This window comes from Lichenostomus cassidix, chromosome 14 (assembly GCF_008360975.1).
Source record: "Lichenostomus cassidix isolate B80296 chromosome 14, HeHo_3.0, whole genome shotgun sequence".
Lineage (NCBI taxonomy): Eukaryota > Metazoa > Chordata > Aves > Passeriformes > Meliphagidae > Lichenostomus > Lichenostomus cassidix.
Genome location: NC_139495.1, coordinates 11,907,892 through 11,934,289, shown reverse-complemented (window position 1 = coordinate 11,934,289; position 26,398 = coordinate 11,907,892). Strand labels below are relative to the sequence as shown.

The following is a 26,398-nucleotide window of genomic DNA, read 5'->3' as shown; positions in this document are numbered from 1 at the left end:
GGAGGGACTGCAAACTTTGACTTGCTGGGTTGCTGAGTTTAAAGCTTGCCCTGAGAAGTCTGAGAAAGCTGCAAGGGAGGAGGTAGGAGGTCACAATAGGGACAAGGAGAGGGAGGCTGGCAGCATCTTCTTGGAGAAGGGCACTTCAGCAACTCAGTCTATTCCATCTGTAGCAAAGTTACTGATATTTGGGTGCTTTTTCTTTTTTTCCCCCCACAATAAATGCAGCAGGCAAAGCAAGTAGTGATCTGTATGTAGCATAATTACCAGCAGGCAGAAAGCCCTCAGAGGCTGAGAGTGACTTCTTATTCTCTCAACCATCCCTGCGTAAGTGTGCAGAAGATTGTAACTGAGCAGCAGAGACTCTTTTCCCCTTTCTGTGGCATTTTTCCATATGGTTTTCCTTTCCTGTCTTTTTATTTTCTCTTTTTTCCCTCTTTTTCTCTTTTGTTTTTCCCTCTTTACCGTTGCCATTGCCTGTGGATTGGAGGATTCTGCCTTACCCTATCACACACCTGAGACAGAGCAAAGACAGGACAGGTTTTGGCATTGTCTCTCCCAGATAGACAAAAATTTGTGATGTTTGTAAGCCAGAAATGTTTTAAGAATGTTTGTGGAGTTACAATTTGGCCTTGCTCATGATAGGCTTCAATACCTCTGACTTCACAGTGGATCGCTGGGAAAAATATTTGCAGCCAATACTATATTAGTGCAATATTTGTTTAATACATTAGTCAGGTGTTGTTTTTTTTCCTCTCTAATGGAGATGTGGATATGCCCAGATTGCTGTATTTGGTGGGGATTTTTTTGTTAAATACACAACATATATAGGTGAGGAACCTATTTCTTTCATAATTGTGACAATTCTTGTGCCAAGAGTACCTCTGGTTGTTTGGCTCTGATACACGATTGACTATTGCAGAAAGCAAAACAGCTACATTTGCTTTTTCTAACCTTTTCTTATTTTATTTTAGAATAAAATCGGCATGGGAAGTTTCTCTTCACATTGGCACAAGACCCTGTTTAAGGCATTTGTTAGTTTTCCACCATTCCCATGGATAGTGGGAAAACAGTTTTACTTTGCATTAATATCATTGCTAAAAATCCAGACTGTAAACCAAAGTGATTTTAAATTCAGGCCAAAAGAAAAAAAAAAAAGGAATTATAAATGTTCCTAAAAACTGATAGCTAAAATACAGTGCTGTATATGAGCTTTCAGTTTGATAAATACTTACTTATGAGGTCATAAATACTTGAGGTACAAAAGGTTAATGTAGTGTGAAAGGCTGTAAAACACAGCTAGCAACCTGCTAGATCATAATGATGCATTAGCACCTTTCAGTATGAATGCTGGTGGTTATAAAAATCTTCAGCTTGAATTTATTCTCTAATAGAAGAATGGAAAGCCAAAGGATCTTCCCTGTGTACTTTTACTTATCTCCTCATATTTATTTCTCTTTGTAAAAAAAAAAGGAGAGAGAGAGGCTCTCATCTGTTCATAAACGCTCACTGAGTGAAACTGATAAAAAAGCCCTTTTTGAGTAATATAATTTCTCAGAAGCATGTCAAGTGTTGTCTGGGTGCTCAAAGAAAGTAATAAAATAAAGTAATATTCCGTGATTTTTTTTGTCTTCTCTGTATTAATAAGTTTCCATGAGATAAAGTAAGCAATAATGCATAAAGGAAACAAAAGTGATATAAATTCTGGAGAGCAGTAATGCAAGTTAGCTTTGAGGGGAAAGAAATTCAGCACTAAAATCACAAACTGAGCATTTACTGAGTGGTAAAATTGACTTTATCATAATAAATGTAGTATTTCTCGGTCTCAGAAATCCTCTGCAGTTTATAATTGTCTCCAATGTGCTGATGCAGCTAATATTTCTCATTTAATATCTACCTCTGTGGAGTGTTAATTTTCATGCTTTGGTGATCATTGCTTTTTACTAAAGCAAATTACTTCCTCTTACTGTTATATCAGAGCTTATGACAGATTAGGATAATTTTACTGTCATTAATCTTTTGAGTCTGTTCCACTCTCTTCAATGAAGTGCCATGTTTTGGCCAGACTAAATTGAAACACTTAATAAAATCTGGAATCAAATATAAAAAACTTGCAGGCTGTTGATACCTGTTTTCATCCTTCTCTACTCTCTGGTTACAAAAGAATTATTTTATTTCCAATTCATTCTTTTCATAAAGTACATCTGTATCTGGAGGATATTCAGTAGTTTTGGGGGACTAGACAAGAAAAATGTTGGTGTGAAAATATTTGATTTAGACACATCCATCTTTTTTTATTATCATTTCTAAGTGTTGAAAATCTACACATTCCGTTCCTATTAAGATACAGTTTAAATGGATAGTGTTTGGATTGTACAAATACATCCTCAGGAATCTCTGTAGATGATTATTTTTAGTTTCAGACCTGATTTGAATTTGCAAGGAACACTGCGAGCAGTTGCTGTGCTGACAGAATTAGCACAAAAAAACTTGTGTGAGACCAGACAGTGAAACATCTTGTAAAAGCCCTCATCATTGCTCTGAAAAGCATATATTTCTGAACAAGTGCTGAGATGGTTTGTTTTTTTTTGGAGCAACTGGTCAAGCTAGAAATATAAATCACAAAGCCCTGGTAGACCAGTTTTATATATATAGAGAGAGAGAGAGAGAGTTACAGATGTTTAACTCATCTTCTCAAATGAGACTTTGTATTACAAAATACAGGATTTTTATGATAACAGAAAAAATAACATTTATTACTTACTTATAGTTGTATATTAGGTTATGAGCCTTTCGGTGTTGTACTTCTGGGTAGAAACTTAGTTTGCTTATTTTGTTTATTTTCTTTGTTAGGATTTTTTGCTGTAGCAGCCTCAGAGCCTGCAGCACCCTAAAGCAGCCCCACTGCTCAGGCATTGATTGACCAGCTCATATTTCAATAGCACCTCTCCCCTGTTTTTTTTTCCTTTTTTGAATTAAATGTCCTCCTCATGCTACAGTAATCATGGATACTGCTAATAGAATTGCGTGGTGGAACTTAATTAACCTTTTCTTCTTGCTTTTTATTTAAAGGGAATTTGAGAGGACTCAATGGCGTGGTTCCTAATTTAATGCATCTCCCCCAATGTCTATTAGAGGCTCTTCACTTGAGTGAGTCAGGTGAGACAGAGCTGCCCATCCTCAGCTCACAATTCATTTTCCCTCAGCTGAAATGTTCACCTGACATTCTAATCAGGGCAGAGGAAAAGTGCTGAGAGTATGTGTTAATAAATATATATTCTTCATGAATTTCGATCATCTCATAGCTGCAGCCATTAAAACGTAGTGGATGGTTGTGCAAATAACTGAAGGGATTTCAAATTGCACTGATCGTTTTGGATCTCACTTCTGGAACTGCTTTTCTGTCTTTTTGTAAATAATAATTAAAACTGCTTGTGATAGTTTTTTCTCTAGCTGTTGAGTGGCCAGGAGATGAATTCTTTACCAGGGCAGAAGTGAGTGGAGAGTAAAGGCTATAATTTACAATTTGAGTTTTAAATCCACTTCCAGAAGGCCAGTAGAGAGCATTTTTGACATTATTTCCCTTAGAAGTAAAAGAAGGGGAAGGTGTTAGAATGTAAATGATACTAAACATAAATGAAATTCAGGCCATATTTCTGTAAGCTATTCTTTTATCTTTCCCTGGATGAAGTCTGTTTAAGTGTTCTCAGCTCATTATATTTCTAAATGAGTTTTACTTCAACTAGCTGTTAATTATTGCCATGATGTCCTCTCATATTAGTGTCTGAGTCCTGCTCACACAAAGAAGATCCTTAGCTCATCCAGAATAAAGTCTGGTTTTATAGATTAAAAAAGCCTGTGATTTCCTCACATTCCTGGTGCACAGTTTGTGCATTGTAGGTTTGCTTGTCAAACTGTTTGACCAAACCCTTTTGTCCTTAAAAAGCAGAAAATGCAGTCAGTGGATAAAGCAGAATGAAAGTTCCACACCTAGAAAAGAGCAAAAAAGAACCATGAAATGGTTTCTTTTGGGTCTGTGTCAGATCACCAAATACTTTCTTAAACAGCATTGAAAGTAAACATAAATTCATGTCCTGAAATCACTAAAGAAACCGAAAATATGTTTGGCTGAGCTCTTATACAAGTTAGGGAAACACGCTTGGGTTTAGAAGCAAAATAACTGAAACATAATTTGGTTTTTTTTTTCCTTTTTCCAGTTCATGTCCCCCAACCTACATAGATGGTTGGCTGGGATTTGCAGGGCTTTCTTTTCCAGTTGAGATTTGAAATACAAGTTAAAAAAAAAACAAGCACAAAATAATTCCTCAAGTTTGAAAAAGTGGCTTTGGAATGTCAGACATTGGCATTATTTTCACAGAGGTTTGGTGACTGATGAGCTAACTCTGTGATAGACATCTGGCAAAATGATTGTCTTGACAGTTTTCCTTAAATTTTGTTACTTTTTCCTTTCTATTGGCCAGAAATAATAGCTCAGACTTTAATTATAGTTCGAGGAGTCAGGTGATCATTAGAACTTAGAGTTATGAATATAGGAAACAAAGAGTGTGCATTGAGAGACTTCAGTTCTGTTCTGAGGTGGAAAGGATACTGGAATGCAGAAAGGAATGAAAATCCCAGGAACTGGCAAATGATGCAGTAATCATGACTGCCCAAAACTAAATTTATTCATTTATTTATTTATCTACATGGTTATACAATATACTCAATTTATATGACAAGAGAATTTACAAGAGCAATATAGGAATCTTAGCTCTCCAAGTGAGCTTTAAAGGGAAAATAGTATAACCAAGTAAATCAATGCACAACGAGGAGAGTGGGGGTGCTGGAGTGCCTTGCAGTAACATTTTCATCCTTCCTTTCTGGAGGGTGCCTTGTTTATTTGGGTTGTGGCCATCAGAGGATGGAGAGCAGTGATGGGAAGAGGTGACCTACAGCTGTCACTTGCTGGCTTAATAATATTGCTCTGTTGCATAATAATTTGCTTTACATAATGTTTATTCTGCTGCAATTCCAAGCAAAGGTGTAGAGGCTTCCACTTCTCTGTGTCTCAGAGTGTCTCTTCTGAGCCAAGTCATAGAAAAGGATTTCTTTGTTTGGGGGTTGTTTTGTCTATTACAAAACTATAATAATCCTGCAGGATGCTTGTGAAGGTTACCAAGCTGTGTAGATTTTGACCACTTTTTAGTATGGTGAGGCTTTTCATGAAGAACCAAGCCATGACAGTGGGCAAGGTAAAAGATTTGATAATAATAATCCCTATTCCATTTGGATTCCTGTATCTCTTCCTGCTCTTCAGCCACTCATTTCCCTGACACAGGGCTGTTCCTCTCCAAGTGCAGGGCTTGGCTGAACTTCACGAGGCTCCTGTTGCCTGTTCCTCTAGCCTGGCAGGGTCCCTCTGCATGGACAGGACCCTCTGGGCTGTCAGTCACACCACCCTGCCTGCTTTCACCTCTGACAGCATCCCTGGAGTCCCTTTGGTGAGCACTGAGAAGATGAAGCTGTGTCAGTGTGGTTATACCATCCTGTACTGATTCCTGAAGGGAACTGCAGACAGCAAAACTGCTTGAGACTATTATGGCTAATGACTTCTCTGTACAGATATTGGATGAAAATAGATCAGTCTTGGCTGGGACATGTCTGGTTGCTGTGCTTGAGGATGAATAAGGCAAAGAGGTCTGTTAGCAAGCTCGTTGTGAGGAAGAGGGAAGGGTGGGAATTAGCTTTAAAGTCACTGCCAGCCCTCCTGATTCCAGGTTGGCTATTAGAGAATGTTTTCTTTGCCCTCTTCCCTGAGAACTTTTTCCAGGAAAGGCAACTTGATTTCAGGGCAATCCGAGTCCTGTTTCCAGTTCTTGAAAAGATGTTTCCTTAAACTTGAGGATCAGTAATCAAAGCAATTCTGCAGTGGGAGCAGCATTGTGAAGCTCAGTACCAGGCTGTATTCATGTCATCAGGCAGAATTCATCGTAACATCAGCATTCACAGATAGATTTGCAATGATGATGAATAATTTCAAAATTCTTTGAACCATGCAATACACTTTAGATTGTTTGTTTCTTTTTTTAAGTGGGAGAAAGGAAGGACAAATGGGGTGTTTGTTAAAACTTTAAACTCTTTCGCATTAACGAAAGAAAGGTGTTGGGTGAGCTTGAAGAGAAAGATGAAAAGGAATGATTTTCATAAAGCATAATGTTCCTTGATGTGGACTTCTCTGTCTCTGGCTGTGCCAGTGGGAAACTTCAAGCGCTTTGCTTGTGCAGAGCAGCAGGGACAGATCTGCTTTTCCATTCAAAATGTCACAGCTCCTTTGCTTGCATTTGGCTGCAACAGGGGAAGATATGAGAGTAGCAAACATATCTGATAAGGCAAATAAATTCAGCTATTTTCTCGTGGAATGGCATTAAGTTTGAGAAATTGCTATCCTGCATGGAGCTGAACTGCTGCTTGTCAGGTTGGTGAGTACCTCACTACAAAAAGAGCCATGTGATTCAGAAAGTGTCTTTTTGTGACGTGGAGAACCCTCAAATTCTTATGTGTTTCAGAGGGTTCAAGAATTGACTCCTTGGGCAAAGATATGCAAGTGAGCAAATGGAAAGGCGCAGCAGGGATCCAGCAATAGGTGAGGGGTCAACCAGAGAAAAACCTTTTCTCATCCTGTCACATTCTCTTTCTTTTCCTGAGCTGGAGCTGCAGCAATCAGCCATTCTCTCTCAGCATGAAACTCTGCTCTCACAAGTTCGCCCAGCAGTTGGTTGTGTCAACACAACTCTTACAAAAAGGGACTTTACATGCACGACATAAATCCAGTTCAGGGGGGAATTCCAGAAACTAGTGTGCATTGATTCAAGCTGAGGGTAAACAACTCATTGGAGCCAAACCTGCAAATGCTCCATCTAAAGGCACTTCTTTCCTTTTTTTTTTTTTATTTTAAAGGAAGTAATGTCCTCTGAAGCTGTGTAGCATAGTATTTAATTAGTGATTTTTCATTTGGACAAATACAGTTAAATGTCACAGCATTGTACGAGGTAGTTGCAGATGTTGAAAGTTATTTTGTCCAGATAGAGCTTGCTGCCAGAGCAAAAGTTTAATGAGATTTATTGTGGCACTGCAGCCTTTTATAATGTTGACTTATGAGGGATAATACTTGAAAGAATTTTTGAGCTAATTAGAACATTAAAAAAAAAAAAGAATCTCATTCTATTTTAAAGCAGTAATGCTTGTGCATGAATGAACGACCACAGGTAAAAGTACAGTTGCCTTGCAGTGTATTGATTTATGTTCTTTTGTGAATAATTTCTTCATAAATCAAGGTAATAACTGAGTTGGATAGGAGAACTTGGGGAGAATCAGTGGAGTTCCAGAAACCAAGCATGCCAAGTTTTGCATCAATCAGAAAGTCTTATTCTCAAGGACATTGAGTCCTGATTTATTGCCTTTCACAGTGCAACTTGAGACAAGGTGTTTTAAGAGTTATCATAACCATTATGTATTTTCACCTGTAACTTTACAAAACCTTTCAACATTTCTTCATCTATTTTACCCCTTGTGACTCAGATGGCAGATCAGTATTTTTGAACATTTAGAGCATACCACACCAATTCCCCACTGATACTTTCAGAAGCTTTCCAAGCTGTATTTTCCCTAATTGATGTGAATAACTCCATAATCCAATTTATCTGCAGTGCTGGGTGGGAGCAGCCAGAGCCCCCAGGTGTCAGAAGGGCAGGGGTGGTGTTGAGGCTTTAGGTGCTCATGAAACCCCATGAGTGTTGTGTTTTAGACACACAGGGGGAAATCAGCTCTGCTGGGAGAGAAATGAGAGCTGAACCTGCAGTGGAAATGCAAAGTGGAAACTGCTGAGCAATTTGTGGGGGAAAATGTCACCAGCAAGGTATTTTTTATTGCTGAGGATACTAAACTGAGGATACTTCTTGTTCTGGTAATACTCTGTAAGCAGTGTGCAGTGTGGAGCTACAGCTCCCACTCAAGTGATAAAACCCCTCTAATCAACTCCAATCAAGATTTCTATATTTACTGTCATGGGGGTTTTTTTATGTTTTCATTTGTTGCCTGTCTGGATTCTTACAGTACGCTTTCAAGCATTGAAACAAAGTTATTTTTGAACACTTTCTTCCTGCTATTGAAGCCCTTTTAAGGAACAAGAACAATTACATCAGAAAAAAACAGACTTCTGACTAACAGATGAAAGAAGAATAACAAAATCACTTGAATATTTCTTTGTGTCTGTATATCACTACTCGAGATTTTTTCATTTGGATTAAATTAATGCTTTTGTGCTTTGACCAGTATAATATTTCCTAATCTGTCTTCTATTTTTTTAAGGATAAATCCAAGGAATTTATTTTAATATTATCGTGCAAAAATATTACAATAATTGAGTTTTGTTATATGTAGCATGAATTTCTAAAGATGTGCAGAGTGTGTATGCATTTCCCTCTTGGCTAATGGAGCCAGGATGCAGCTGATTAGAGAAAGGTTTTGTTAATTGCAGTTGTGATGTTGTGGATGGGATCAGTAGGTGGTCAGAAATATTTACTGAATCGATGCAAACAATAAATAATGCATTGAGTCAACCTTTTATCATTCCTACTCCCATTTCAAGATACTGATATGCTGATGTCAGCTGGATGTCCTTAACTGAACTTGGCAACTGCTGGGTTACACACAACTCCATTAAATAAACTTATTACACATATTCTTTTTAAAATAATATCTGCTCTTTGTGCCAGCAAATTTGGCTCAAGTTTTGAGACTTGTTCAGAAGTTAAAACAAATGTATGGGTTTTGGTGCTTCTCCTGCAGACATGATTGATATGCTGTTCCCTGAGACCCTGCTGAATATTTTAGAAGAAAAATGATGAACCAGCAAAGGCAATGTAAAGCACTATATAAGGGCTATATTCCATATTGTTAAGCAAGACAAATTGAGGAAATAATTAATGTAGCCAAGTTATTAATTACTCTTTGGTTGTCCTGCAGTACCAGAGGCTTAAGAAACCTATCTCAGTGCTCCTATCTGTCCTCAGAATTAATGATCTCTTATTTAGGCTGCTAGCTCTCCATGCATAAGCTATCACAATAATAGCAGTGCTTCCTTGTAGCCTGTGGTATCAGCATCCAGAATGCATCCATCTAGAAACCAGAGAAATAATCACTACTGCTTGGAAGTCTCCAGCCTCCAACAATCCCCAGTATGCTGAAACCCCAGAGCATGTTCGATAGTGGAACGTCAGAAACTGCTGAAGCAAAGCACAAAATTATTCAGGTTCTTTTTCATTTGTCAGGAAATTGGATTAAGGGATCCTACCGGGGTGTGCTTGCGTGTGGCAGTATATCTAAAACAAATGCCCCAGTCAGAGTCAGCCACCTCACACTTCTCTTCCTGGGAGTAAATTGTATTCATCTGACTGCTCAAGGACCTCGACCATAAAATATTCCAGCAGGAGGTGGCTGTGTCTCCTGCCTCACACAAGGTGCACTCCCACCCTGCCTGCCTCTGTCGCTCATCAGCCAAACGTGTGTCTCACATTTCACCTCGACTCTGGAGATGTATTTTATTCACAGGAATTACAGGTACAACTGAGCACCTAACACAGTTTTGCCAGCGGTGAAATGGAAGGGAAGATGGCTCTGAGGCATTAATGGGCTGGCCAGTGGCCAGGGGAGAGATGAGCACTTTGGACAGGGCACAGCACAGCCTCCAGAGCAGCCACTTGGCTCCTCTGCCTCGTTCTGTCAGAGCTGTCCCAGGCTATGGGCACACAGCAATTGCTTCGGTTAGTTTGCATGTGGTGCTTTGGATGGTGAAATATTTTTGTAAAGGATATGAAACCAGGATCATTACACCTCCTGTAATCTCGGAATGGAGTTAATGGTAATGGTGAAATTACTTTGTCAAGTGGGTATAACATCAGGGCCAAGCTGTGGCCCAGTTGAAATCAAAGGGAATTTTGCCAGTGCAAACAAGGGGGTCAGGGTTTGCCCTGCAGGGTTGCAGTCTCAGTGTCTTTGAAACCAAGCATTTCTGGAGTGTGAGGTACTCATCTACAATGGAAATTTAGCAATATTATCATAGAAGGGTTAGTGTGGCAGTGACCTTAAGGATCATCTAGTTCTGAATTATCAAATGCAGTCATTATTACATTTCTTTATTTCTTTCTGCATAGCAGCAAGTCCCAGATCTGTGTGCTTTTTACACAGAATGAGGAACAATGCTCATTCTCTTCAGGAGAGGAGTCTTAAGGGGATAAATAGATGTGGCATGAGCTGCATGCTGTGCAGTGTGAGGTATTTGAAATATTTTTATCTTTAGAACTAATTTGAAAAATTAATCTCAACTTTTCATGTCCTGAAAGCAATGAGACCTTATTATTGATCTTACACATGAGAAAAGGATAACAGAGATGTAGTTCACAAGAAAGTCACTGATACTCTTGGTAATGTTTATCACCACTGTGAAACAGCACGATGAGAGAATTTTTTCCTGTGTACATCTTTGTGTGAATATTTAAGCCCAAACAGATGGATCTGCGTATATAACTCCATTTTTTCCCTGTGTTGTTATGCTTCTGGGAAGCACGTTGCAGAACTGGGACTTTTCAGAATATAAATTCATCAAAACAAGTATGATTAATTAATCAGTCGATCTGCTTAAGAAAACAGGGTAGCTACAAGCCCATCACTTTGTCAGTTCCCTGTTAGTGGTGTTTCTGGGAAACAGCATTTTCAGAAAGTCCCAAACTCTGGTCTAAATTATTCTCTTTGCTCACTTTTTAATGGAAAGGTAACTTTGCAGAATCTAGATCCTTTTAAAATGGAAAATGGGCAATATTATCTAAGGGAAGTATGAAGCTGATTTACTATGCATGATTTTTTCAGTTTGTACACATTGGGCACGGTTATATTTTTGCTCAGGACGTATATATATATTTTCTGCTGAACTTTTCTCGATTGCTTTTTTTATCGGGTTTACAAATCAAATCAAACAGGTATATTGCAGAGCTCTGATATTATTTTCTGCGCTTATAGCACAATGTATTGAATTATGCTTGCTCATGTACTGCTGCTGCTATTCTCTCCAGATTGAGAGAGAATGACTGTGGGGGCTGTAAATTCACTTGGCTTGCAGCACCACCGGTTAAATCAAGAGCCCTGTCCAGGCTAGAGAAGAGACAGAGCAAGTGTTCATTACACAAATCAATTTGGTCAAAAGTACAGCACAGTGGGTACCCAACCATTGCTCACATAATATTGTCAGCTTAATCAAATAATGCCTAGAAGACATTCACAAGCTCTTTCTCTCTGAGAAATAACTTGATTGGTGCAGCAGGAAAAAACAGGTGCTGGTTTTGAGCATTTATTAAAAAATTTAATGAGTGCTCTCTTTTTTTTTGCTGAATTTAAAATTCTGAAGAGTTTTACCCTATGCTGGCATGTATACATGAGATACTCAACACCTAATTTACCACTGATCATGTTAAAAAAAAAAACCAAAAAACTATTGCTTTTTTTTCCTCTCTTTCTTTTCTCCCTGTAAATATTTTACGGGTTATTCCTGCTAGAATTAAGCTGTTCTTCCTCTAAGTATGGGTTTAAAAAGATATGTAACTGATTTATATTTGTTTACAGATTGTAGCAGAATGATCAGGACTTGGTGAAGCTTTTCGTGTCCCGATACAACTTATTTCCCCTTTGTCCAGGAAGAGATAAGAGGTTTAGTTCCATTTTAGGCATTCCTGCTGTTTATATTCCATCCACTCCCCAAAAGCTGAGATTGAGGACAGTGTTCTTTTTGTGGAGGTGTGCAAGCAGCTCTTCTGTGCCAGCATTTCACTGTGCTGGACACAGGATTGGAGGGTGGAAGATTTTGTCCACACCAGCATTGTTTTGTAGGAAATGAAAGACATCAGTGGGTGAGAAAGGATGGAGGGAAAGTGCAACACTCCCAATTCCAGTGTAAGAAACATTGCAGGGCTGCCTGTCTGCAGTGATGGATGGAAAGGGAGACAGAGAATTTGTATCAGCCAGGGAGGAGAATGGAATGGTTTTTTCTTTGCAAACACTGTGCACAAGGGTCCCTCTGATTTCAGGTTCACTGCTCGTTGTTCAGTGCTGGTGGTGCCTTTGCCACGAGTGCTGGAGGGGGAGATGAGGCTGCTGAGTGCAGCCAGGGGCAGCTGGGAAATGGGGCTGCAGCAGAGGTGGGGTGAAGGCTTCAGAATGGATTTTTGTGTGAAATTTGCTGCAAATTTGGATTTAAAAGCTCTTAAAAGAAGATGGCACTATATGTCTGCATGGGGGAGAGATTGGGGTTTTTTTCCCCAAATAGAAAAGTGTCAAATTTACTTTATCCAAACAAACATTTGGTTTAGTGGGTTTCTTGACTTTTATTATTTTTATTTCTTAAGTTCTCAGGAAAAGGTAGGAAGTGAAACTGGAAAAATTGCCTCAAGAACTTCACGTCAGTGTGAAGTCTTTAAGAACTCGAGAGTAATATTTTAAATAATAGAAGTTTTCTGTTTCTATAACTGAGTTAAGGAAACAAAACCAAAAGTATTTTGGTAAAGATAAAGAATTTCTTTAGAAGACAATAGATTAACTCTCTTGGTGATGAATTTGGTTTAAAAGGATACCATATATTTATACTGAAATTATCTTATATGAAAAAAATCATTTTCTGAAATGCCTTCTTTGATATGGGTTTCCTTACCTGTAAGAATGGTTTCAATTCTGATTCATTTTAACACTTAAGCCTTCAGTAACTCACTGAAGTAAAGGAAGTTTACTTCAATTTGTTTCACTGTAAGTGAGAATTTGGTCTTCTATTTCTGCATTCTGTATTTATAACTTTCATTATAAGTTTTAAGACAATCATATAGATTAAGATTCTTTAATATTTGATAATTGCAAATACGTGGTGAAATAGGGACCAGCTATCAGCCTGACTGCATGCAAGACTCAGGGATGGAGGAAGGATAATGCCCCATCCTCACTTCAATTAATTTCTAAAGGAATATCAAACACCACTCTTCAGCTCCTCTAGCTGTGAAAATATTCTCCTGCAATGCATTATGTATCTGTAAGGTAAATTACATTCTGGTTCTGTGAGTCCACAGAGCTCTGAAAGTTGCCTGGCTGGGATTTTTCAAACTCCACCCTGTCCTCTGGCCCGTGTGTGCTTTACCTCCTCGGTGTTGGACATCTTTGCATGATCCTCACATTGCAACCTCAGTTCACAGTTATCCTTCTCCAGATCTCCCAGGCGCTCCCGCCGGTTTCTGGATGATAATATGCTTTGTAAAGAGACTCTTGCATTGCCAAGCCTTTTAATAAGTTTTAAATGGTTCAGCCCTGTTAATTCTGCCCCAGGGATCGTGGGGGTCACAGGGCTGAAGTGTTGATGACGGTGACTTGAAGTTTCTGCTTTTCAGTCCTCACTGCCCAAACTCTGAGACATTCTGTGCTGAGAGTGTCAACTTGAGGCTTCTCAGAATAAAAAAATATTTTAAAACATGGTAAAACCAACCAAAGGTCCAGCAAATAACAATATCTCGATGTACCCACTCCGACCATAATTTGCAGCTCCATTTTAACACCATTTTCAAACACCTCACTGTGTTTTGTTGACAATAACCCATCCAGCTGCTTGGTGGGGAAGTTGCTCCCAGGGTTTTGGGATGTTCATGGTGCTCAGTCCAGCCCTCCTGCTCCTCATTTCTGCTAGCACAATGAACAGAGATTACACTTTCCAATTTGCATTTATATAGGACGCTGATTATATAATTTCTTCCTGGGGCACCCTCTGTTCCTGAACCTCAACAGCACCTTCAGAATTCTTTAATTCTCTTCAGATTAATCTAATTGACCTCAAATTCTTCTGGAGTGTTGTATTTCAAGAGTTTCCAGTCTGTCATTCCCCCATCTGCTCTTATATACTGAATTTCTTTCATATTTCTCTCCTTTCATGCTTGAAGGTAAAAAACAATCTCTCTGGTTTCTCTGGATGGAAGAATTACCTCCAAATCTAAATTTTGCAACTTTGAGTTGATATTAGATAATAATAGATTAGCATGGAACATTTTTGTCTCTTGATAGTTCTAGACCATATTTTCTATTTAAATCACTAAATATTTATAAAGATAAATTATTTACTTTGTGGGCCCCTGCCTGTGAGTTCAGGGAGTAGCAGATGAAGAGATGTGGCAGCACTGACTCAGTTTTAGGTTTTCACTTGCTCTGATCCCAGCTATTTGTTTGGATCACTTGCAAACCTTCATTCAGTGCACACAAAAGTTTGTGTGTCTCATCTTATCCTGGGAAAGATCAAAGGTGCTGCTGATGGACTGATGCTGCTGCAGAAATAAGGACCTTTATTTATAAAGTGTTCTTAGTGCAGAAGTATGGACAATGTAGATGTTAGTACTTTTAATTTGAGAACATTTGCATTCCCTGGGGAAGATATTGTTGAATTTAACTTGCTAGAATTCAATTTCTGTGTAGTTATTGCTGATGTAAATGATGTGTTCTGTTTGAGTTCTTTTGCTTCCTCTTCAACAGGCTTGTTGGTACTAAAACTGTGTGGTAAGGTTTATTTTATTTAACCGTTTTTACATTGCTTAAACTGTTGTCTCTTAAAAGAAATTTCATACTAGCAAGAAATGGGCAATTTCTTCTTCTTTTATATTTTTTAATGAAAAGAAGTCAGAAAGACAAACTAAACTCTAACATTAGAACACAAGAGAAAAATGAATACCTGGAAAAAGAAAGGGGTCAGAAGGAAGAGAAAGGACAGAGAAAATGCAGTAATGGCTGTCAGATCCTCCTTGTAGTTTTTCATTCAACTATTTTCTTTTCTGCTCTTCCAAATCCCTCAGCAAACAAGTATGACTGTGCTCTTTTAACATAGCCATGCAAAATCTTGTCTAATGAATGTGTGCTGTACAAGCAGTAATTAATTAGGGACTGCAGGATGTAATTAAAGAACAGAGATGAGTAATTTCTATAAAATACTGATAGACCATCATTGGTTAGTTTTACTTTTTGGATGAAGGACATTGTGTTTTTTCCTCATCTCTCTGGGCATTTATAATTTGTTTGTTAGCTCATAACACACAGCAATGTCCTTCAGTTTTGAAACAGAATTTTAAACCCAGGGAACAATGTCTCTGTAAGAAATACCACAACATAACCTCATTTTGGCGACAAAGGAAATCCGTACAACTTTGTTTCTGGGTCTCACTTTTCTGTCAGGCAACCTTCACTGCACTGATTAAACTTCTGTTCCCTCTCACAACTCAAGGCCTTTTCCATAATGGTCACCATTTATCTGGGCAGAATGACCCTCCAGTGCCCATCAGCACTGCTCATGAAATGCAACGAGGCTGTGATGTGTTACCTGCCCTGTGCTCAGTCCCAGTGGCCTCTGAAGGAAAGCACTAATCTGATTGAAAGTGTCTGCCTTGCTCTGCAAGTAGTGTATTTGGACTGGAGATTGTTTGGCAAACACAGAAAAGGTTAAAGGGGTTTCTACAGCCTTATAATATAGGGAGATCTCTTTATTCGTTATTGAAAAATAGCTAAGATGATCTACAAATAATAAGCTACTTATTCTCCAGTTTGTAACAAATACATGGTATCACTGAAAATGTATGCTGTTGAGACAAATACAGAAATGGACTTGATTTTCATGTATTTAAACTTCTGGTATTCCTCAATACCTTGGAGCAGATTTAACTGCTTTTCAGTTTTTTGGGGTTTTTCTGAGAATTTCAGCCTACCCCCCTGTATCAAAAATGCCAGCAATACTTACAGTGTGCTTTATTCTGCTTTACCCTTCCAGCAGACAGATGATGCAGCACAGACCGACGGCCAACAACAGACACAATCTTCTGAAAACACAGAAAACAAATCACAGCCCAAACGGCTCCACGTCTCAAATATACCATTCAGATTCCGGGATCCAGATCTTAGACAAATGTTTGGTGTAAGTGCTCATCATTTATTTATGGATTTTTTTTTTTTTTTTTTTTTTAACATTTGCATTGCAATAGGTATTTTGTATTATAGGCAGCCGTGGGGGCTGTATCTCTGATTTGAGCTGTTTAACCATTCTCAGTAAAGATCCCCTTTTAATGTATGTATAACCAAACATCTGATTTGCCAGTGTCAGCTGGGAAAAGAAATTGTACTGATTCTGCTCCATGTGAGAGTTGGGTGTTCTGTATTGCATTCACAAAGAGCTCTCTGTGTTGCCTTAAAATATTAAATGCATACATGGTGTTGCTATACACACCTAGATTTATATACCTGCATTTATTAACTTTGGAGGGCATGATATAAAATAGTCAGTGCCTGACCTCATGGGTAAGGGACCCAAAGGGAAGACAAGGGCTGAATTTAAGCACAAAGTTCAGACACAGGAATCCTCACCCATCCCCACAGGTTTTGTGGGTCTGTAGGCTTTGGAAGTTTTTGTTGGTGTTTTTCTCTCTCAGTTTGGGTTTTCCCCCAGGCCACAGCTGCCTTCAAGCCCATGCCCTGTGTTTCACACATCCTGGACCTGCTGGACCTGCCACCAGCAATAGGATTATAACCAGCAGGGCTTAGACTGGGTTCCTACTCCCTGCTCCAAGAGCTCTCAGGTTTAGTTTGAAATGTCACCAGATATAATCTAGAAATAGTCCTTGATCATCTATTAGCACCCAAGTCAGGGCTCTGAAGTATTTGTTGCTTTCTTTTTTCTGCCTCACTAAATCTGAATTCCCTTCTGCAGTACAGTTGGTTATTCAGTGCAGCACCAAGTGCTTCATGGCTCTGTACTTCTCTCCATCGTTCATGTTCAGATTTTTAAGTTCTCCTAATGTGTTTGTGAATTAAAAGATTGTGTTTCTCAATACTTTTTCCTCTGAAGGAAACAGTCACTGGAAAAAAGAAACCTGGTGTAGTACTGGGAAATGAGTGACTGTTCTGCTGTATCTGACTTGGTGCAAGTTACCTTCCCTGGATGCAGCTTGCAGCTCATCAGCAAAATAACAGAAGGCATAATAATTAACCCTCTAGAGAAAAATATGCAAATTTATTTAAACTAAACAAACCACTTAAAATAGATTTTATTTGAAAGTATTTTAAATGAAAGGATTTTTGGTTTTAGGTATTGTAGTAATTTATAAATTAATAAAAACTACATTTCCTTTTAAGATTTCTAAGTCTTAGGTCTCAAAAGACTGGCATTGGAGAATGGCTGGAGTTTTCCACCTGACTTCCAGAATGACTTGGTGACAGTAAACTTTTAGCTTCTGAATTGATAGAAAAATGGAATTCCTGCATGCGTGAATTGAAATATCTCATTTGAAATATAGCAACTCTGCATCATGACCACGTTATACACATGGAAAATTACCATTTTACATGGACATGAGTACGACTAAGGAGAATTGTTTAAATATCAATATCTGCTTTGAGGCTGAAGTTGCAGTTAAAATATGAATTAAATGGTGAAGGCAAGAAGATAAAATAAGCCAAAGAGTGACAAGTGGTGGTACATTTTTTCATGACCAAGTTGGAATTCTTTAATAAGCTAGAGAAGGAATGCTGTCCTTTCTGGCCTGAAATTGTTTATTATATCCTTAAAGACTGGAGCAGAGGCTCATGCCTGCAGTTCCTGGGACTCTTGTTGGATTATTCTCCATTTGCCTGCCTCTCATTTCTGCCCTTTTGTTCACTACATTGGGTCACTTTCTAATGCCAGCACTACTCCACACTGCATGTTAATGACAAGTGAAATCCCAGCAGTGACCCCCTGGTGCATTGCATTGTCACCTCACACAGTGTGCTCTAACTCCACACTGCCCCAGCCCAGCATTCATTCTCTCCCCAAGGCAAGTCCAGCAGTTCCTTTTCCTTTGGGGATTAGCCACTGTGTTCAGTTTCTGTGTGCAATGCCTGGGGACTTGAGTGCTATTGTAAGGGCAATAGGAACAGCAGTGACTGCTCACATTGTCATAACAGTGCAATGCTGAGCAGAGAACAAATCCCCCAAAGTGAGTATCCAGTGTAGTTTTCCAGATAATGTTCTGGTAAGACAAAACTTCTTAGGGAATTATCATTACCCTTTCCAGCAAGGGTGGAAAGAAATCCTCAGTCCTCAAAGTCAGCAACAAACCTCCCACCTGGTTTAATCTTGTTCCTTTAAGGCTGAAGTAACCAAACTCCTGGCAAATCCAGACATTTGGGACTTTTGCTTTACTGTGATCATGGTTTAATGCTATTTTCTCTCTCTCAGGGGGTTTCACTGAGCTCCAAGGTCCTATGTGGAATGGTAGTAACAAGTGTTATGATGCACATAACTTTGATATAATATTGATCTGACTCCTTTTAATGTGACTTTTTTGGTGTTTAACAATCTTTGGGTTTATATTTAATTTTTTTTTAAGCGTTGCACCATTTCCCAAAACAAACACTTGTACTGTACATGATAGAAGTGTTGAAGTGATCTTATTTTCATGTAATTTTTCTGTTTCTTTGCAGCAATTTGGTAAAATCTTAGATGTTGAAATTATTTTTAATGAGCGAGGCTCAAAGGTAAGCATTTTAATTCACTTGTGGAAATTTTCTGTTTTGTTTAAAATACTTATGTGAGTGAAAGGAAACAACTGCACTGCTGTGACAAAATAATGTCTGAAATTTTATGTTAGTGAAAACACCTTCTGAGCTGTCAGTCAGTTTTCTAAGCAGTATGAAAATCATTGGACTCATATCTTTTAAAGGGGGTAATTTTAACTGCTCCAAACTGTCATCTGTTATATGGGAATGTTGATTTTCGCTTATTCTTCAAGAATAATTATTTGGTTTATTTTATGAGTCCATAGTTAAAGATATTTGTAGGCAGGTTTGTATTAGTACAGGTATTTTTTTTTCCTTTATTAAAATGAAAGATGGTAATGATACCTAATAACTATCCTCTTTAGTAATTAGTTCAGAAAATATGTGATGGTTCCAGATGAAGTGCAGATGTTTTCCTCGTTAGTTAAAGCCTTAGTACACCAACCCTTTGAAAACAATCTATTTTAGCATTTATTTTACTAAAAGTGTTCTTACTGTATTGCAAACATTAAATTTTTTTCCAAAATTACTTTGCCTTAAATGCATACTTCAATTTATTCAGTGTTTAAGAAATTAATTGATAGAATGGCCCTGACTGCATCAGCATCACCTGTGATTTCAGCTGCATTATAGGGCTTTATGTCTGTCATATGCATATCTTTTTTCCTTTTCTTGCCATGTCAGACACACTAAAAAGTTATTCACTAATGTTTCAATCTTCCTGTAACTCATATATCATTTATTATTAACGATGGAATGTTATTCCTCTTCTAGACATACTGTAATCTGTCATATTTTAAGAATCATGTACATCAAAAAACTATCTTAAATCAGATATATTTTAATTCTGTTAATATTTATTTTCTGAAATTAAAGCCTTCATTTTTTTTAAGGTGTTTTTTTTTTTTATACCTAAGTGGAAGAGCTGAAATTTCCTGGTTTATTATTCAGAGATTAATTAGTCCCCTTGCCTGCCATCAAAAACTCAGTTGGAACATTCATCACTTTTTCAGTAAACAACTAAAACGGATGGAATTTGGTGGCTTAGACTCTCCTGCTCTGACCAAAATTTATTATTGTTAAATGCTGGTTGTTCAATCATGTTTGCTAAGGACAGAGATTGTCCAGAACCTGCTGCCACCCCCAGTGGCCACCTTTGCTGGCTGTGCTGCTGGGGTGGAGCTGAGCACATGTGATAACAGCTGAACTTTTGCTTAGCCATTAAATCTCTCCCAGGTGGGGATTTTAACCACCACATTGGGCTGCAGAAGTGTAAGGTTTTGGTCAAGTTTTTGGAGGATGGCAGGAGGAGCTATTTCCAAACTGAGGTTTTTTTTTTTTAATGTTGACTTTGCAGCAGTGAAAACATCACAGTGCTTTGAGCTGAAAGTGCAAGGATTTCAGAAGGAAAAGGTTTTCCTGGTTGGGTTTGTAACCTCAGTGCCTGAGTTGCAGCCTGGGTCAGGTCAGATGGGGAGAGCTGTTGTCAGTAATTGCTGCTGCATCCCAGCAGGTCTGAGGAGCATCCATCTGCTGCTTCTCACCTTGGGCAGAGCTATTTCAGGTGTACCTACATCATATTTTCATTTGCAGAAGTACCTGTAGATTTTCTCAATTAAATAGAAAGTTAAGAAAAAAAATATATTAGGGATAAAAGGGACATATTTTTTTTTGTTCTTTCTTTTTTTTTTTTTTTTTTTTTTAATTTTTAATCTGATCATTTCGTGTCCATTCTGTAGGAATTAAGATGCACCAGATTAAAGTCCCATTCCTGGCAGTGCTTATCTATGTTTTCATAAAATCCCACTGAAACTGAAAGGACTACTAAGTGGTTTCAGACTCAGTACAGGTAACAAAGTTTGCAGGATCAGAATTCCAATTTGTTTCTAGCTGCAGTTTGGCATAAGAATTGCTAGAATATGTTTTTGTTTCTGTTTCTTTTTCTTTCTTTTTTATTCTAATAGTTAATGTTTTGAAAGATTATTGCAAAAACAACAGAAGTAATCTCATTCTCATGCCATAGAAAAAGGGAATTGCATATTCAAAAACCACAACATTGGAATACCAACGTGACGTAGAAAATTCTTTTGCAGAAGAGCATCCTTCCATAAAAAACAAAATCCCTAAAATAATGCAAGTTTCATGCTACAAATTTCTGTTTGTTTTGATGTGTAATAATAATGAAGAAAGCTTTGCTAGAATGTGCAGCAACATTGATGACTTAGAATTTTGGACCATTTGCTATCAGTTATAAATCAATGCTCTAGACAGCTCCTGTATATGTTCAGAAATCTGTTTATGTGGGGATCTATTAATATGTATCCAGTGTATATTATATTAACACCTATTTCTTCAAGTAAAGAGAACTCCAAAGTGACTCCCAAATCAAATGAGAACCTTGTCACATACTAACTTGGCTATTATGAAATCACTTGACAGATTTCAAAAATAAAATGCATATACTTGCATTAGCAGTTAATAGAACACAGCTGTTAACTCAGCTGCATATTAAATTGTGTTCAAGTGTTTATGTAGGTATTTGAATGTGTGATGGGTGAATCTGTGTTTTTTCCTTGGATTTCTCTGTCAGCCAGGTAAAGCTAAAGCTTTGCATAGATAGTAAGAACTTAATTTAAATAGTGTTGATTGTGAGAATAAGTACAACTTAAAAACTGAAAAATTACAATGAGTATTATTTTCAGAATCTTTGAAGTTCCTGTCTTATCTTGGCTTGTGGCTTCACTTTGTATGTTTTTCTAATTTTTTAGTATAATTAGGTTTTTATCTTGAGGTATTTGAACAAAAATCAACTGGTAGTGCTGTGAGCTAAGGAGAATGACAGAAAATTTAGACTAAACACAGCTCCACCAAATGTTTTCAATTCCTAGAAGGGGCAATTACTCAGGCAAAAGAGGAAAACAGAATTGGGGGAATTTCTGCCGTTGAATGGAGTTAGGCTGCTTAGACCCATGGATCCAGTGATGTTTTCTGCCATGAAATTTCCTTAATGACATCCTAAATTAGCAGCTTTTTTTCCAGAGCTTTAACAAGCTGGGAAAGAACCAGCTGCAGAAGAAATAAAAGTCTAAAGTTGACGATGGGTTTAGGAATAAGAAAAACCTGCCCAGACATCTGAACCACGGAGATTAGCGCTGAGGAGGGGGATTTACTTTCTGCCAACCCTCCTGGTGCTTTGGGGCAAAGAGAGCTCCATGCTCAGTGTCTTGTGGCAAGCGAGGTCATGGCCTGGTGCTGAAATTGGGGAGAAAATGTGTGAATCAGGTGCTGTGAGTTTGGCTGCAGCTGCAGCAGGAACTGCTGACTGAGCCCTGTGGAGCTCGGGATTTAGAAAGGGAGAAAAAGAGTAGCTGTGCTTAAGCTGCTTTGGAGAGAGTGAAACAGAAACCACTGCTGGACAGAAATGCCACTTTTTGCACTATAAATGGGCATAAATCAGTGAGTTCTTTGAGTAGGTAAAATAACCCCAATAACACAGGGAATTATCTTGAGTCACTTAACTTTTTTTTGGCTGATGCTTGATTAATCAGTTTTTTAGTTCACACCCATTCTTTTTCTCACTGCTTGGTGTCAGTTTTGCCTTAGTTTGATATTTGGTTTCTGCTTTGCATAAATGAATGTAAAAATTTCTTCCCATTTTTTCCCCCCTTTTTTTTTAATTAATCACTTTGTAGAAAAGGCAGTACTGCAGAGGGCAAGTGGGTGCACACTGACAAACCTTAGCAAAGGGAGATGGGGAGCTGTGTTGCCTGGCTGATTGCTCAGGAGCAGAACAGAATTCAGGCTAAACCAGCAGAAAAAAACCCGATTTTAGTAGCACTTAAACGAAGTGAGATCTGCCTGTGCACAAAACACCACTTGCAGCTGGCAGATGGCTCAGGGTGTGAAACCTTCGGGGATGGAGAGGAATATTGGTTAGGATAACTTTGGGAGGCATGCAAGGCATTGTAGTGCTAATGCAAGAATTACTTCAAAGGGTTGGTGTATGTTTCTAAAATGTCCTTCGCTGTCAGATTTTTCTGAAATATTTGCCATTTTAAACAGCGTTTAATTTAACTTAGAGCGTAAAGGGAATTTTGGTATGATTTGCAATGCTTGTTTTAGTCTAGTATTATAAAGGAGAGCATTTGTCATAAGCAGAATTTCAGATTTGTCCCACTAACGTGGGATTCTGGAGTTTTACCAGTTGCATGTTCTATATGTGGAAAATAATATGCAGAACAAGTAAATGAAGCAGTTAAACTTATTCAAAACGTTTGCATTTTTCTTCTTTTATCAGAGTTTCTTTTTCTATTCACATCATGTGATTTTCTTTGATCTGTTAATACGAGAAAGTTTATACTTTGTTCTAAAAGTACTTTTGTTTGGTTGGTGGTTTTCTTTTTTTTTTCCTTTTTTCCTTTTATAAAAAAATAAGTAAAGGCTGTATAGTTTGACGAAAGTTTAAGTTACCCTAGTGTTGCATGGGAACAGTGTTTCTTATGATCACAACAGCATGATTAAGTAGGCAATGTTTAGAGTATATTGACATTCAGTGTTGAATTTTGTGCACATGTTTTTTATTTCGTTGAGATATCTGCATGTCATTAAAATGTGGTTCATTTTCTTTTCTCATTAGTTCATTTTTTTCTATGTGAAAACACTGTAATTTATTTTAGTTTCATTTTCTTATTGTTAGATTTATTTTCCTCTGTAGTGACATGTAGAAAGGTATTTTTGGTATCATTCTTTGACTTTCTCAGAGGGTATTATCTAACTGATGACAGAAAAAAAATTTGTTCACATTTGTCGCTTATTTATTGCACATCTCAATACAATTATAATTTCTCTAATTTGCATGTTACAGAAATGAAGCAAGGACAAGAAAATATTAAATTAAAGAGAGAGAACATAAGCAAACAAGTGGTCATTGACTGAAATAATAATGTGCATGTTGTTTTCCCCCCTTCTCCCTCCTGCATGCAGGGATTTGGTTTCGTAACTTTCGAAAATAGTGCTGATGCGGACAGGGCGAGGGAGAAATTACACGGCACCGTGGTAGAGGGCCGTAAAATCGAGGTGCATGTTCAAAATATTTTCCTTTTCATCTTTTTTATAAATGTCTGCTTCACTCTCATTTGTTGTTTCAGATGCATCATTGGTGTCTTCTGTGTGCTCCCCTTCCCCCTTCCCATTGTTTATATATATATTTATATATAAAGAGAGAATCTGGCCTTACTTGGGTTTTTTATTATTATTTCTTTTGTAATTACTATTATTATTATTATCATTGTCGCTGAAAAGGTGGATGAGAGAATTGAAAACAAAATAAAAGAAAGCTTTAATATTTTGAAGTTATTATTTTGGATGTTTTGTAAATCAATGGGTGCAGTAGATTCCAAAAACCAGCCAACAAAAATAAAAAAAAAATAAAAATTGAGAACAACAAAAAAAAAAGTGTGACAGACAAAAATGAAAAACAAACAAAAGGTTGTTTCTTCTTTTTTTTCTTTATTTTTGGTTTTCTTTTTTTTTCCTTTTTTTTTTTTTTCCTTTTTTTTTTTGCTGCAGGGTTGATGCAGGATCCACAGTGGCTTTCAAAACATTCAGATTGGGAAAGAAGCATCCCAAAGATGCACAAGAAAATGAAACAAAGCCAGACTAGAGACAGAGCAATTTGAATTTGATTTTACTGAAGCCATGAGGCTCCTTTGGCTGGATGGCCTGAGCCATCCCCACCTCCCAAAACCACCCCTGATGAGTTCCCGTGCCACTGGATCCCCTTCAACACTGCCTCAGTCGTATCTGTTAGAATTAAAAAAAAAAAAAAAAAAAAAAAATTAAAAAATTTAAAAACAAAGAAAAAAAAAATACCAATTGAAAATGCTGTCGTCTTTTGAGTAAGATGTTGCATATTTTGCCTTTTCATTTTCCCCCCTCGACGGTAGCGCTTAGGGCCCTCACCAAACTCTCAGTAACCATGGTAACTGTATACATACCCATGCTGGCGATGGTGCTGAATGGTAAGTGGAGAAGTCCATCTGCCGTTTCACGTATTTAGCGCTGATATACCACGTGAATTTTTTTGACTTGTTGTATTAAGTTTTCTTGATGCTACATTTTTTTCTATATTGGTACGCCTGTAATTGAGTGTACGTTTTAAGCAAGCCTGGGAGGCACTGATTGGATTGAGGATATGACTTCGTGCACATCTTACTCAGATTGTTAACTCCATATTGTGTTAAATAATGCACCCTCTTTTTATCCTTTTGTTAGCTGTGATTTTAAAGCTTGAATGATTTTGTTAATTCTTGCAATGAAAAAGGCTCTTGTTCCAAGTGTTGAATGCTAGATGTTGCTTTTCCAATGGTACTTCTCTTCTAAAGGGTTATGTTGCACACTGCTAAAATTCGTTTGTCCCTTTTTTGACATTTTCTTTGTTTCCTTGTACCTTGTCTCTTTCCTTTCTACTCCACTGCATGTTCCTTCATATAATCTTTTTTTTTTTTCTGTTTTGAGTATTTATTGTATCAGTGTTATCATGGAATACAAGCATGCTCTTAAGTCTTTAAATTATGCAGTACCTTTTAATTTGCTTTTAATGTCTTTTTATTAAAGTTTAAATGATATGATGTTGCTTTATTGAAATGATTTGTAAGTTAAAACGGTTATGAAAGTAAATGTAATTATAAATAGTATGATTTTGTTATGCACCTGTTGCCTTCTATAAATTAAATTGCATTTTATTTTTACATGACTAATAGCAGTAATAATGCATGCATTGACTAGTGACACAGGTCCTCCCCGTAACCCCTTCTAATGCAGTGTTCTATGTGCTTAGGTAAATAATGCCACAGCGCGTGTAATGACAAATAAAAAGACCGTCAACCCTTACACGAATGGTAAGTGCATGAGCCCTCCTGCTCTGGGCCCGTGTCTCTGCATTGCTGTACACTTGGCAAAAATTGTTGGAATTTCCTCAGGTGTCCCTGCCCACAGCTGGGGGGTTGGGATGAGGTGATCTTTGTGGTCTCTTCCAAAACAAACCATTCTTTGATTCTGTGAAACGGGCACTGATGAAAACACCAGCAACAAATAAGATAGCTCTTGTTGTCTTTGGAAGTTAGCTTTAAAAATATAGTTTTGTGGTTTTTGTGTGAGCAGGGATGAGTTTTGGTTTTGGTAAGAAAAATTAATTTAAGAGGCCGAGCTAAGTTTGGAAAATGGTAGCAAACAGTATCAAGCTATCTCTGCTTTATCTGTTTGCATCTAGACATTTGACAACACAAAAGGCATCTGTGCATGAATTAAAAAACTATTTTCATATGAACTAAAGAAATGGCCATAGTGGTGATAGTAATTGTGGATAAAAATTGCTGTCTGCCTGTTTAATTTAGAGCAAAAATAATTTATTATAACTCTTTTTTTCATTTTAACCTTGTTCTACTGTGCATTACATTGAGAGGAAAACATGGAACCTCTGAGCAGGGTGACTCCCCTGCCCCTGGGGTGTCCACTCTGCATCCCCTGGGGCTCAGTGTCCAAGACACAATTGGGGTTGGGTATCAATTCCATCTGTGAAGGGCTCAGCTGATTCATAGCCACGTGGGGAGAGCTGGGCTGGAATCCCAGGGTTTGACCCCAGCAGGAATACAGTGCTGAGTGAAACAACAGGAGGATCCAGTTTGGTTTGGGGGATGGAGGTGGGGACACCAGCAAGAATGTCCTTCTTGTGGAATCTTTCAGTGCCACAACA

General features: G+C 37.9%; 1 protein-coding gene across 18 annotated transcripts in view; it reads left to right on the top strand.

The window, feature by feature from the left end:
• The window catches only part of RBFOX1 (RNA binding fox-1 homolog 1), a 1,091,692-nt gene that overhangs the window by 984,878 nt on the left and 80,416 nt on the right, over positions 1-26,398 (top strand). For all 18 annotated transcript variants that reach the window (XM_085074907.1, XM_085074911.1, XM_085074910.1 and 15 more), the window contains 4 exons: positions 15,884-16,027; positions 18,571-18,624; positions 23,629-23,721; positions 25,484-25,544. In XM_085074907.1, the coding sequence (XP_084931033.1) occupies positions 15,884-16,027; positions 18,571-18,624; positions 23,629-23,721; positions 25,484-25,544 (352 nt within the window). The remainder of the gene's footprint in view (positions 1-15,883; positions 16,028-18,570; positions 18,625-23,628; positions 23,722-25,483; positions 25,545-26,398) is intronic.